Source organism: Syngnathus floridae, chromosome 1 (genome assembly GCF_059516105.1).
Source record: "Syngnathus floridae isolate MCC-2025c chromosome 1, RoL_Sflo_1.0, whole genome shotgun sequence".
Lineage (NCBI taxonomy): Eukaryota > Metazoa > Chordata > Actinopteri > Syngnathiformes > Syngnathidae > Syngnathus > Syngnathus floridae.
The window spans coordinates 8,048,578-8,062,379 of record NC_142413.1 but is presented as its reverse complement, the minus strand read 5'-3'; the positions used below and the strand labels follow the sequence as shown (position 1 = coordinate 8,062,379).

Below are 13,802 nucleotides of genomic sequence, written 5' to 3'. Positions count from 1 at the left end.
TATGATATGATATGATATGATATGATACGATATGTCATTGCATGGCAATGACACAATGGAACTGAAACCTTACGAAGACACTGGGGTGGCCAAAGACAAAAGGGGTTTCCCTTTTCCACATTAGAACCGCACCTGGACAGAGGATAGAGAGACTCTAAACAGAAAAGGTGGAACCAAGTTTCAAATTCCAACACAAGTCAGAAAAAAACAATTGTGAAAAAACTACTTAAGCTCCACCCATCTTCAATGGGGTAATGTTGCTCGCACCCCTTCAACAACGTCCTGCCAGATTAATAAAGAAATATTGATCACTGCAGTATTAACCTCTGGATTTGTTTATTCCGGATTATCCTGGTGCGGATTAATTTTTCATTGTACCAACCTATATGTACTTGTGCTGATGTATTTATACTGTCATTGTTGTTCCCAGGCCTTGCTCGTCCCCTAAAATGCCCCATGCAGACATGCACAGCAGGATTGAGCATTATGCCAGCAGGTACGTCTCTAGCTGCGCCGCCGTTTTCAAATTCCCTCAACCTCGCTTTCTGCTCTCTTAATCCAACTCCCCTGCTTCCACGTTTTTGCCGCCTCTGCTTTTTCCTGATCCCTGCTCGGCTCTGATTGAAATATTGATCCAGCTTGTGCTTCAAGATACTACTTAGTCTTGCAATGTTTCAATAATATTTTTTTTCTGGGGAGGGAAGAAAGAAATTGTAATTCAAGTTATTTTTTTCGAGAAAAAAACTATAATCTCTACAAGAGCAAAAATGGATTTTGTTGAGATTAAAAGTCATTGATTTTTTTTAGGCTAACGTTGTCATGTCAAAATCCATTCACTGCCAGCCTTCCCAGTTTACATACAGAATGCAGTTTTTTAGAACCCCAGCGAGTCTTGCCTTCAGTACAAACATTAGATGATTTCAAACAGCTTGTTGCGTTATTAGCGTATATACAGCATATGTGTTATGTAGTGTGGGTGGGTGTGGTATTGGGGGGGTGGGGTCGGTTGGAGGTCAGTGGGGTCCAGCGTGCCCAGTGGCTTGTTAGTGGCCAGGCTGCTGAGCCCACTGGTCACCTGGGAACCGTCCTCAAGGATCAGTGTCTCTTTGACAGATTAGAAACAGGACTTGCTGCACCCCTGAAGGCTAAACACACACACACACATGAATCCAGCCAGAGTATATGTGGTGCAAAGTGAGCTGTTGTATATTGTTCCTGTGAGGATGTTGAATATCTACTTTTTTTAAATCCTCCATATTGCACTATTATTTTTTACTGCTAATTTGGTGATCATTTTCTCAAGAACAGGTCCTAACACTTTTATATTGCTTGTATTCCCTGCACACATTGTGATCCATATCAAATTTGTTGCATGACCATCCTTCATGCTGACTGTCAATTCTACTCTTTTTATGATTTATGATTGGATGAGTTTTTAGCAACGTAGCAAGTGTTGAACTAACCTTCTACTTTTTCCATTACGTTACATTTTTCCATTATTTTTTTCACTTTTTTTGCCACACTACAATTTATTTTACTCATGATGGTGGAAAACTTCCAAAAAATATCTGCAAATATGTGGGCGGTGTTTTATGATTTTTGTATGTTTTGTGTCATTTTAAAAAAAAAAGAATGACTTTTACACTAATTTTGTTGCAGTCAATTGTCAAAGTAGGTCAGATTTGACCAGAACAGTTTATAAGGATCAATGTTTGCCTCCACTACTTCCAACACTCACCCAAACCAACAGGTTACAGTAACTCTTTAAAATTCCTAAAAGAGGAGACATGATTAAATATGTTGCCTTCCTTCACAACATTGCAAACTTCCCATCTATTTCAAATGTTTTTTAGTTTTTGTTTTATTAACGTCATCCATCTTGTGCTTGCTCTGCGTCTCAGCGTGTTGCATTTCAAAACTCATTTCTTTGACTCCATGATTAATTTCGATGCTACTTCTTTTCTTGCACAATACACTGTCAAACATGCACACTGGTTTGTAACAGGATCATGCAACTTGACCAAAAAAAGCAGCTGTTCAGCTGAATTTCCAGTGTGATCTGAACACCATCATAATAGGATTCGACAGCTTATTGACTCCCTCCACCATGTGCTGAGATTTCACTTTGCCTCCACCCGCCATCTATGTGGCTAATTACCTAGTCAACTAATCGGCACATCTGAGAAAGCATATAATCAATTTTAAAGACCATAGATGATCTAATTATTGACACGTGCACACCACTTTGGTAAACAACTGTTTTAAAGAAATAAAATATGGGGGATGTCATGGGAATCTCTGAAAGGCACCTCACTGACTCATAAATTGCTGCAAGAAGACATTTTAAATGTTTTAAATTTTACTTATGTATTTATTTATTTATTATTTATTTATTTATTTATTTATTTATTTATTTATTTATGTATTCATTTTTCTTATTTTGTTTGTTCTCTCGTGCCAAGATTTTCCATTTTTAATTTAATTACAAACTGAATGTATTCTATAAAATGTTTGTAATTTTCTGGCCAGTGAGTGATTGAAATAGTTAAAAGACACAATGTTTTTGCAAATCTAGCTGCAGACTTTCCTTCTTCCTTCTGCCTCCTCGTGTCACAGCAAGCCACACAAGTACATGTCTTTCATCATCAGCTCTTATACAATGCAACCTTTTTTTAAAGGCTAGATGTGAAGAAAATGTGCTGCTCAGAACTCTGCGGGTTGTCACCATTTCTCCCATTTCCTTTCACGTCCAATTATATTTCTAGCCAAAAAAAGCAATGCACTCTGCTTGTTGTCTTCTGTAGAATGGCTTTGGGCCTTCAAATCCTTAGCGTTAGTGTTCAATCATTTTTTAAGATAGTATTGATGATGCAGCCATAAGGATATAATGGCATTCTTCTGCTTGGAAGGAAACTCGGTAAACCTTTACACCAAGTAGCTCCTTAAAAGATATATAAGCCTCTTACCATCATGAGTGCCGCAACAGTTTAGGTCAAGTGTTCATGAAAAATGTTTTTCCACGTTTTCTTTGTGACACACACACTCTTCACATCCAAGAATGAGGCACTCTAAAGTGACCATTGCAGCGACGGATGAAATTAAATGAAGTGTTTCTTTTTTTTTTTTATTTCAGTTGCAAACCTTACTTGATGTCATTTCATAATTCCTAAACGAGTATTTAAAGGTAGTTTCAGTTAATTGTTTTCACAAAAGGACTCTCGTTTTTTTTTATTTGTTTTCAGTTTTTGTTCCAGTTATTTTGTTAAGATTGATCGGGTGAAGATTACGCTTCATTTAATTAATGTAATCTTGTGATAAAGACGATTCTTGGGAGGATACCAGTTGCACCACGCTTTAGCAACACAGACGTACCTTCATCATACTACAGAAAAAAACATTTGTTTTGATTGCTTGTCAACAAAATATGGCCGAGACCTCAATGATCAAATTCAGTGGATAGGACAAAAGTCTACACACCGTGTTCAAAGGCTAGGTGTTTGTTATCTTCAAGAGTGAGTCTAGGCTCATTAAAAAAAATAACGGACCTAAATCCTGAACAAATCAAGTGATTGAAAAAAAAATCTTTTTAAAAACATATGTAAAAAAAAAAAAAATTGAATAATATGTGTCAAGTCTCCATAACCTTCAGAATTAAACAATCACAATTAAACTCATAATGGAAACAAGATTCAAGATGCTTTGATCATCCCCAAATACAGTTCAGTGGTTCTAGTAGGCTTCTCCTGACATTTATTTTGCTTTCTACCAGAGAAGCCTGAAGGTTTCGACTCAAATTGACTTCAATGACAGTGTTTGCGGCATATTTGTCATTTGGACTCGAAGATGGCTGATAAGAACTGACAGAATTTTTATGCCCACTGCCCCAAATTAGTTCAGCGTGTTGCACAAGCAAACAGTCAGATGCCAGTTAGTCGTTCTTTTAATTGTCTTCACACAGCAGTTATGAGCTCCCTTGTCCAGTTGTCTTCATCTCGTGAACTGACGGTCGCTGTCCATGGTCCTGATGCCCACTCTACCCTTGCTAGCTTGTTTTATTGCCTCCCTGCTGGTAGAAAGTATACACTTTTTAAAAATATATATATTTTAACTTGTCTTTCCTTGTTGACATTTTTATTGATCTTCCTCTCTCAGCCAGACTTTTTTTTTTTCTGTTCCTGCCACTCTGCAGTCTTGTCACTTAGAAGTTTACAGGCAGCTTTTTTGTTTACTTGCAGTCCACATGAGTCAAAGCTAGCCACAGTGCTTTAGAAATATCACTGTGTGTGGAAGGGGGAAATGGAGCTCTCCAGTATGGGAGCATATCAAATGTGTCGATGTTGATGCGGCTTTTATTTGATGTGACACTTTCGCTCCCCTCTTTTTTTGTAACTCTGTGGGTAAATGTGTGTGTTGGTAGATTGGCGGAGATGGAGAACCAGAATTGTTCCTTCTTCACAGACAGCCTTTCTCCTGATGAAAGTCTGTGAGTATATCGCCATTTCCACAATATAAACACACCATTGTGTGCATGTGCATGTCGTCTCCGATGGATAGCCTTGATGTCCATATTAAGGTCCGTGTACTAGTACCATGTTTGCCATGTCTAGCAAAGACAATTTAGGACAGGGCACAACAAACTGAGGAGCGTTTTTCCACCACTTGTGCCACTTTTGATCAAATAGTAGTCCACTAAACTAATACTAAAGTAACTGTCATTTTTTTCAATCAACTATTTTTGTATTGACTATGACTGAATTCAGCAATTATTATGTAATTATGTACTTCCTTGGGAAAATTAATGCTGCATTGCTAAAGTAGCATTTTGGGGTATTTCAGAAAGAAAAAGAAAAACGACTTTACTTTCTATATTTCTTTCCTCATTATTGTTTATGTTTGCACGTGTGGGCTGTCAACTATGTTTATCATTTTCCTTATGTGGGCTGTTTGCCACACAGAATTGTGTAAATGACGCCATGACCTCAGGGCATCTGTCTGCCGAGGTGTTCTCATCAGCGTTTCATTAAAATCAAGTTGATGTACGTGCATCGTGACATGAGCCGGAGAAATGTGCGCTTTCTAACGAGATCCAAACAAATGTTGTAATATATGTCTGTCTTGACAAAGATAATTGTGCTGCGTTGATTGAAACTGTCAGAGTGGCATTGCATTAACATGATGTTTGCAATTGTGGTTATTATACTTGGAGCCGTGTTGAAAATTTTTGTTACGATACAATGCGCAGTAACTACACTGCTGCAAAATGTAATTTCATTGTATCATAATGTAATATGAATTCAGCGTGATTGCTCTCATCAAGGAAAACTTTACTGTACACATGCGTGTTAAAGCTCTTGAGGCTGCTTCAAGCATGTCTTCTTTTTTTTTTTTTAAAGCATGGCTCTCGATTGTCTTGGATTTAACTCGAGTTCCATTCCAATGGCGAAGTCTATCAGTAACCTCCTCGTCACAACTACCATCATTTTTTAATGCCAGTGATACTTTAATGGTTTCTGGGTGTTAAATAAGTTAAAGGTCATGAATCTTTTTTCTTTCTGCAAGCTTTGGAAGAAAAAGTCTGGACACCTCAGGGTACAAGCTCTGGTGCTCATGGCTGGCCTACCTGTTGTCTTTTTGTTGTTGTTGCTGCCTTGTGCCTTCTGTGGTGCTGTCATGGATCGGCTTGGTTCTGCCTATGGCTCAGTGTGCTTTTTTCTGTGCGGGGCCGACTCAGAGATGAAGATCAGTACCTCCTGCGTCACCCCAGCCCGGCCTTGGACCACGACTCGCCCTGCGGGCAGCTCATGCTGCTGTCTCACCTGGAGCACCAGGACAAGGAGCAGCTCCAGTGTACCCTGGCCCGCCTGGAGAATGAAAACAGGTGAGCGGCTGAGGGAAAAATGACAAAGCTGGGCTCCTTCCTAATATGTAGGTGTCACTTGATCCCTTTACAGCATTCACATATTTTGAAAGCACTTGGAAGAATCATTGAATTGTGTTCGAAAATGTTCCAAAAGGGTTTTGGAATCACTGATGCGTCCAACATGAGTGATTTTTCACCATAAATCTCCCCAAGAGTAACACAAATGTGTGTGTGTTTGCATTTTGTGATGCTTATTCTAAGTGTGTCTCTTCCTACTTGCAGACCTCCTGCAGTGAACAAACACTTTCACACTCCAAATCCTATTCAACATGACGCGTATGATGTTTTTTATGCGCATATAAGGATAGTAACACTGTTAGTGTGATTTCATTGAAAGTCTTTCTAAGCAATCCTTTAGTTCCAGTCTAGCAGGTCTCCCACATGGAGGATAAGAAAGATGTACAATGCACAAGGCTGATTTGGAGGCATAATGGAATGAGTGCACTACTTGGCAGAGGCACTGGCCATTCACTTGCAAATAGTTTGCTGGCCAAAGAATGCTAACAGAACATCAGTTACCAGGCAGCATTACTCACATAACATATATAATACATATATACATTACATAAGTATTAAGACGGAAGTTTACAATATTTAGAGGGTTTCTACCATCCAATTAAAACATACTGCAGTGAGCTTCTTCACCGCAAGTTCCTTTTTTTTATTTAACACTTTATACATATTTCGTTCTACCTCCCTTTTATTTTGGGTGTAATTTCTCTGTCAACTAACAGATGGTGGCACACTTTTTAATTTGACATCTCAAATTTAAAGGAAATATTTCAGCCCAGTCTGCTTTTTGCTGAAGATCTTCAGTCTTATTTTTTATTCCAACAGAACGTGCCGGCTGGAGGTTGAATTAATAACTTACATCTTTGGGCAAAACTATTGATATACAGTATATTATGAGATTATAAGATTATTAGTTTGGGGGAAAAAAAACAATATTGAGATCCGTACACCATTGCAATATTTTTGGTGTCCAAATGCTTTTGGTCTTAATATATCATACTACATGCTTAAATGTATTTGTATTATAAGAGTGTCCCCAGTTTTTCCCTTTAGCAGCTCCATAGGAAGCCCTACGAATATCTCATACTACTTCTCTCTGCTCAGGGTACTTCAAAGCGAGTACCGGCGCCTCAAGTGGAAGCACGAGGAGGCAGCATCGCTTCCCATGCTGACGGAGGCCGGCGAGTGCATGCCGGGCTCGCCTGTGGCGGGCGGCCAGCAGGACGAAGAGCTCCTGGCCGAGGCGCGGGTCCTGCGGCAGCACAAGTCGCGTCTAGAGACACGCATGCAGATCTTGGAGGACCACAACAAGCAGCTGGAGTCACAGCTGCGCAGGCTGCGAGAGCTGCTTCTTCAGGTAAACAAACGCCTCCCGTAACGATTAACTGGCATGCGTTAAGCTCCATGCCCCTTGGGAATGGCTTAACTTTGTATTCCTGTGTTTTCAGTGAATTTACAAAACTTTATTATATATATAGTATATATACTGTATACATTTGTTATGTGTATTGTTATTTGTTAGATTTATGTGTATTTTTGTATTTTTTCAATAAATGGTAATCCATTTATTTTTTATAACATATGTTGGGTGGCTTGTGGCGCCCTGGTTAGCACGTCCGCCTCACGGTTAGGCAGTTGCGGGTTCGATTCCACCTCCGGCCCCTCCTGGTGTAAATTTTGCATGTTCTCCCCATGCCTGCATGGGTTTTCTCCGGGCACTCCGATTTCCTCCCACATCCCGAAAACATGCATTTCATCTCCAAATAACATGTCCCGTCTGTTCTTTCTTAAAAGATTACCCTCTTCTGTCCTGAAGTGTTTTAATTGGACTATTTTGATGAAAAGCTTTCTACCATCATTCTATTCAGAAACTGGGGGACTCTTTTAAGTTGTGTTGAATAGGTCTCCTTGAAGTGAATGAGAACCTCTACTGAATATTTACATGAATAGAAGACTTACAGGCTGTATTTTTCAGTGAAGCAATCATTTCCTTCCTTCCACCGTTATACAAAAATGTGCGACGTTTGCGTGTGACTGCAGGTTTGATTTGAAAACACCCGCAGACAATTTGAATAGCTTTCCCCGCATTTGCACACGCTCAGCAGGTATTACGGTTCCTCGTGCATGCTTTTGATGATAAAGAATATGTAAAAGTGGGCGCAAGATTAAAATCTATGAGTAAAAATACATCGTTGGGAGCGAAATGCAGCACCGGCAGTGGGAGTGGAAGTCAATGATACGCTATACAGGAGGAGAGGATAAGCTGCGGGAGAATATTATCTAAGGAATTAAGCTGTAAGTGGGAGCTGTCAATCATAGTTGTAATAAGAGGAAAACATGTTGTGTGCGGCACGCTGCACAAAATGACACAGGTGGCTCGATTAGTCGGGAAGTAGCAGTTTCCAAAAATAGACGCATAAAAGAAGCAGTGAAGTAACACAGCCATTTCAAAAAAGTCTTCAAATTCATATAATCCTTTTCTCCCTGGACCGGGATTGCACTTCCATTTCCTGGAGAAATGGGATCAGGGAAAAAAGGCTTTTGTGTGTAATGGTCTGAGCACTCTATCTACTCTGTGACCTTACAACAGTATTCAAAAATGTATTTTGTAGATAATTAATTATTCTATTCATTACTACTTAATTTTTAAGCAATATCGAATTTATAATTAAAATACAATGCTGAATAGCATCTATGAGATAGTATAATACAAATGGTGTAGCAATACATGTAGTCAGGCAATTTTAAAATACTCACAGGCATACATAATGGACCCCTGCATACACACGAAGGCCACTTGTGGGTTCACCCATTTGCAGATTTTTTTCAATATTTATTAAGTAAATATCAAAATATTATTTTTCTTTTGTCAAAGCCAAGTCAAGTTTTTCATGGAAACTGCTCATTGGCGTTATAGCTAGTTGCTATCTGCAAGGGTGTTTTTTTATCCTTTCCTAAAACATGACAATATTACATGTCTTCTGTTTCATCACCAAATGTATGGTCGGTCTGTATTTATTACACTGGCCCTGGTGGCCGACAGAAGGAGCAGCACAAAGAATTACAATGAAGCATGTTATCACGCTGGACAATTTATTTAATTGTCAACATACTACTTTATTTTATTTTTATTGTATGTTTTTATAAAGCAGCTAGAGTGCTGTTTTTTCTCTCTTGAAAACAAATTACATTTTTGTTGGGGTTTTGAAGGCTGGTCCAGCAGGAGGGACAGAAACTCATTGGGGGGAAGCGCATGTTGCTGACCCCTTAATTTTTAACCAGTCTTTGTAGCAGCATATTATCGCAGATGTCCTTGCTCAACTGAGTGCCCTTCTCGTTTTGATAATTAGGATAATAATGCGTGTGTATGTATGTGGTGCTTGTGCTAACAGCCTAAAGAAGATTCCGAAGCCAACGGGTCAGAACCGTCGACTTTATCCTCGCCCGTGTCTGGAGGGGGACACCACGGGGGTGCAGCCAGCAGGGACACCACTGACACGGAAGCAGCAGGTCGGTGAAAACACCCATGTGCCCCCACCACCCTCCCTCCTTCCCCCTCATGCTCTAAGTGTGTGTGTGTGTGTGCGTATGTGTCAGGTGATGACATAGAGCACGAGCAGGACACAGTGTTGCAGCTCCAGGAGGTCATCGAGCAACTGAGAAACGTCTTCCCCTCCGAACCGGGTGAGGTAAACGGCAGCACACATACTACAAGTTGAATATGGCAGAAAGAGCAAACCCCTCGCTGTGTTACAGCTTTTTTTTTTTTTTTTTTTATGGTTTCTACAGTTAACAGTTAAAACATAAAATCTGCACACCTTGAGTATAGTACCACGTTTTGCCACCGTAGGCAGCACTGAGCTTTAATGGAAGAAATGCAGCAAATTTTAACCATGGAAAGTAACGTGTGTCTTCTCTAAAAAAATAAAAAAAAATCACTACTTATACACTGTGATACACATGATTTGCACCCCAGTGGGAGGTTGAGAAAGGTGATGAAGGGGAGTGAAACGAGGGCATACTTGCGTACTCAGCACAAGAGTGTCAGGCTCTTTGCAAAGTGCCATTTAAAAAGGCAATTTGCTGGGCCGCCAAAAAGAAAGGGATTACCATAATCACAGCCTGCTTAGTGAAAACTTACACTCCTTCACTTGTTCATACTTTACGTCATGTTACAGCCTTATTCCAACATGGAATGAGTTCATCTTTTCCTCAAATTTTGCAAAGATTCTCAAAGTGAAGAATTGTGAAGTATTCATTGCGCTTTTTGTAAACTTTTGTGTGACAGCCTTGTTCCAAAATAGGATCAATATAAAAAAAAAAAAAAATCTCAAAATTTAAGATGACAGTTTGCTTAACATTTGGGTATAATAAGGGAACAAAATGCAACAAAATCCTTTGAGAGCCTCTTTGAATTTTGAAGGGGAATCTTTTCCTTCATCCATCTCAAAATGAAACTGAACATTCTGCTTGCATACTTAAATCTTTGAAAGTCTCACCGTAGCTTCTGTGCACCCCTTCATTTCAGGCACCACGTCACACATCTAAACACAGCCTGAACGGACACTCACACGGCCCTCGGGCAGCAGGAGCTCCGCCTGGCCCGGTTCGGGTCCCGCTCCAGCGGCCACGGTGACCGCTGTGGTAGCTAAACCCTTAACTGGACCCCTGTGCACTAACAAGCCTTTTTATCATGCAAATTGCATAAGGCTGATGTCTGTTGGGCCCAAGCAGTGCTCGCTGGTTGGCTGGCCGGCTAGTTGGCTAAGCTCCTCCGTAGCCTGCAGCTTGAAGCAGTGTCGGCCGGCCAAAGGTAAACCAGCGTCAGGGAGTTAGCCAAGTGGAGGGAGATGCTGTGTATGTGTGTGTGTGCATCTGCACAGATGTTTCAAGGTGGGAAAGGTTTTCCTAGTGGTTCTCAAACTGGGGTCCTCTGACCCTCCTGGGGTACACGAGTCATAGCTTGGGACTGACACAATAGTTTGCGGATGATCATGCGTGTCATCATCATAGTATTCACCTATGATTGGAAGGAAAGGCATATGATATTACAGTGATATTTTTTTTCCAAGAACAAAGGGCATATTTTTTAACAATGTAGTTGTTTTATTTTTAGAGGATACAGGCATTGTTTTCAGAATAAAATATGCAAATTGATTTTCATTTAACAAAAAATGTCTTTCCTTGTTCACCTTTGAGTTTGTTATAATACACGCTTATTTTGGAAATGTGTTGTTTAATTTTTGTAGCATTATGCGTTTTAATCCCAACACAATAAATAATAAATTGTAAAAAACATACATGTTTTTTCCCCCCAGAGAATACCTATTTATTTACAGTATATTGAGTTTTATTTTCTTAAGAAAACACAAGAATATTTTTTTTCCTTGAGAAAATACAACTTTATTGACTTTTTAGGGAGAAAATATGACTTTTTCTCTCCTAGGATTTTTCTTAAAATATGACCTAATTCTCATAAAGATTACAATGTATTGTTCTTGATAAAATGCGACTAAAGTACCTATTAATTTTTTAGAGAATGACTTAATTCTCATAACATTACAATATTCTTTCACTCCAACAATCTGAATTGATTATCCCAAACAATTTATTTCAGATTTTTTTTTCTGAATTATTTTCCCCGAAGACGGGCAACTTCAATGTCATTTAGGTTTTCACGTGGTTTCCTTTGTTTTGATTGTGTGGCGGCCTTTCAAAAAACGTCCCCACGATCAGGCGTGTGTGGACCCCAAAGGTTTGAGACTCCTTACAATAACTCGCCTTATGTGAGAAATACAAAAAGCGAGGTTGTCCTGTCATGTTTTCCTGGCGAAGCGTGCTGCGGTTGCTTAATGCGGCTGCCCACTGTGCCCGCCGGCAGCTTATTTACACTGTGCGAGTGACACGTCATCAGTTCAATCCATGATTTATTTATGCCAAAGTGCCCGTGAGCTCTGAGCCTGTGTTTGCACACACCATCGCTCTAATCCTCTCCAATCTTGTCACTGTCATTCCGGTCATCCCGTACCCACCAATTTGCAGCATCCTTTCATACGATCGATGGTGAGGCGCCGCTTCACCTGAGATACAAATGTCCATTGTCAAATGTGGTTTCACATTGCTTTACATTTTATTGAAGTCACTTTTACAGAGGCAGGCAGCGGTTATTCTTGTAAAATTGCCCAAGTCAGTGGTTCTCAAAATTTTTATGGCGAGTGCCCCTTAAAAAAATAGTTCTTCCAAGTACCACCATCATAGCTAGGGCCTAACCAATGAATCGGTGGATGGATACTAATATGAGCTGATATGAGACTTTTTTAAAACAATATAAATTAATATGATATATTAAATTATATATTTTTTCTTCTTTTCACATGAAATAAAGTGAACTGTTTACAAGAATAAAGTTGTATTTTATCAAGAAATAAAGTCCCAAGCTTTACAAAAATAAAGTCAAAAATTTAGTTTGCACTCGATTTTAACGTAAACAATGCGCAACACACCCACTAACAGCAAACCCTTCTTAAATACTTTTTTGTTGGGTTTTCTATCTCGATTAAAATCATCTAGAATGACATCAAGATTTTATTTTTGGGCCACATCTCCCAGCCCGTGTGTGATCAATTGAAGTTATTTGCAAATCAGTTTGTGTACATATGTGCTTGTGATATCATTCTGAAAAGCTTGACCAATATGATGACGGCTGACACATTGAATCCACCCATGCTGATCGTTTGCCGCCTTTTGGCCATCGGGGAAAGAAGTTTACATCACAATCGTTTATGTACTGTAAAAATATGCATGAAGCCGTGATGCTCGGGGAGCTCCTCTTGTGCAGATCTGACAGACGAGCAAGAAAAAGCTTGGAGGAAAAAAATCCCTCGCTCCTGTTGCCGGGGGCGATGCTCTTTCATAGGCTTGTCACAACACAATCCACTGATGCAAGTGTGGGAAAAATAAAATGCTGTTTCGACCCTTAAAACGTAGACTGTGACCTTGCTTGTTTACGTCACTCTTTGACACCGACAGGTTCGTTGTGATGCGGTTGCTAGGGAACAGCCCACAAGGATGCAGCTGCACACAAAGGTGACGCGCTCCTCATACAAATGCTAATAGTCGTAAGAGGGATGCGCTAAAGGCCGACTCTCTCCACCTTCCAGGCCTGCAGCTGTATTGCTGCGAGGGTTATCGTGATCGTTAAATGTTTTTGTTCATTCCTAATCTTGGCTTGAAAACACAAGACGAGTTTGTTTTATTTTTGTATTGCACAGGAATGAAATATAATTTGATAAAACAAGTTGTAATCTTTATGGGGGCAAAGAATTTCTTTTAGCAAATGGTGATTCTTTTACCTACCACTAGAGGGAGCTCATTTACCACACTTACCACAGCTTGGGACTATTCGTGCGGGTAAAAAACTATTTATTTATTTATTTTATTTTTTTTAATTTGTTATATTTATTTCTTTAAAATACTTTAATCTTGCAGATATCCATGAGGATATTTCAAAATATTACAATGGTTTGTACCTGTTTTTTTGTGGGCAGACTCATAAGTTATGGTTCGTGAGTTCCAGTTTGAGAATCACTTTTGCAAGCAAATAAGAGTACTCAAATCGAAACGGACAATAAAAAAAAACTGTTCTCATGAGAATATAGTGGAAATTGTACAAAAAAGAACTTGAGCATTATATTTTGAAATTTCTGATTATTTATTTAAATAGATATCTAGTGCACAAGTCCCAGGACAAAATTACTTTAAACACAAAGTTCATATGCATGCTACAAATGCAGTTTATTTCCAACTTTCTCGCTCTCACTTTTTCTTGCTCTCTTTCTCTAGCTTTCTGTAATTTCTGCCCCCCTTGACT

General features: G+C 39.4%; 1 protein-coding gene across 3 annotated transcripts in view; it reads left to right on the top strand.

Moving 5' to 3' along the window:
• The window catches only part of drp2 (dystrophin related protein 2), a 101,267-nt gene extending 90,010 nt beyond the window's left edge, over positions 1-11,257 (top strand). For 2 of the 3 annotated variants that reach the window (XM_088391925.1, XM_088391846.1), the window contains exons 19-25: positions 431-496; positions 4,418-4,483; positions 5,732-5,878; positions 7,037-7,289; positions 9,325-9,442; positions 9,530-9,621; positions 10,461-11,257. In XM_088391925.1, the coding sequence (XP_088248051.1) occupies positions 431-496; positions 4,418-4,483; positions 5,732-5,878; positions 7,037-7,289; positions 9,325-9,442; positions 9,530-9,621; positions 10,461-10,568 (850 nt within the window). In that variant the 3' untranslated portion in view covers positions 10,569-11,257. The remainder of the gene's footprint in view (positions 1-430; positions 497-4,417; positions 4,484-5,731; positions 5,879-7,036; positions 7,290-9,324; positions 9,443-9,529; positions 9,622-10,460) is intronic. The other variant, XM_088392004.1, reaches the window with a different exon arrangement.
• Positions 11,258-13,802: the final 2,545 nt, after the last annotated feature.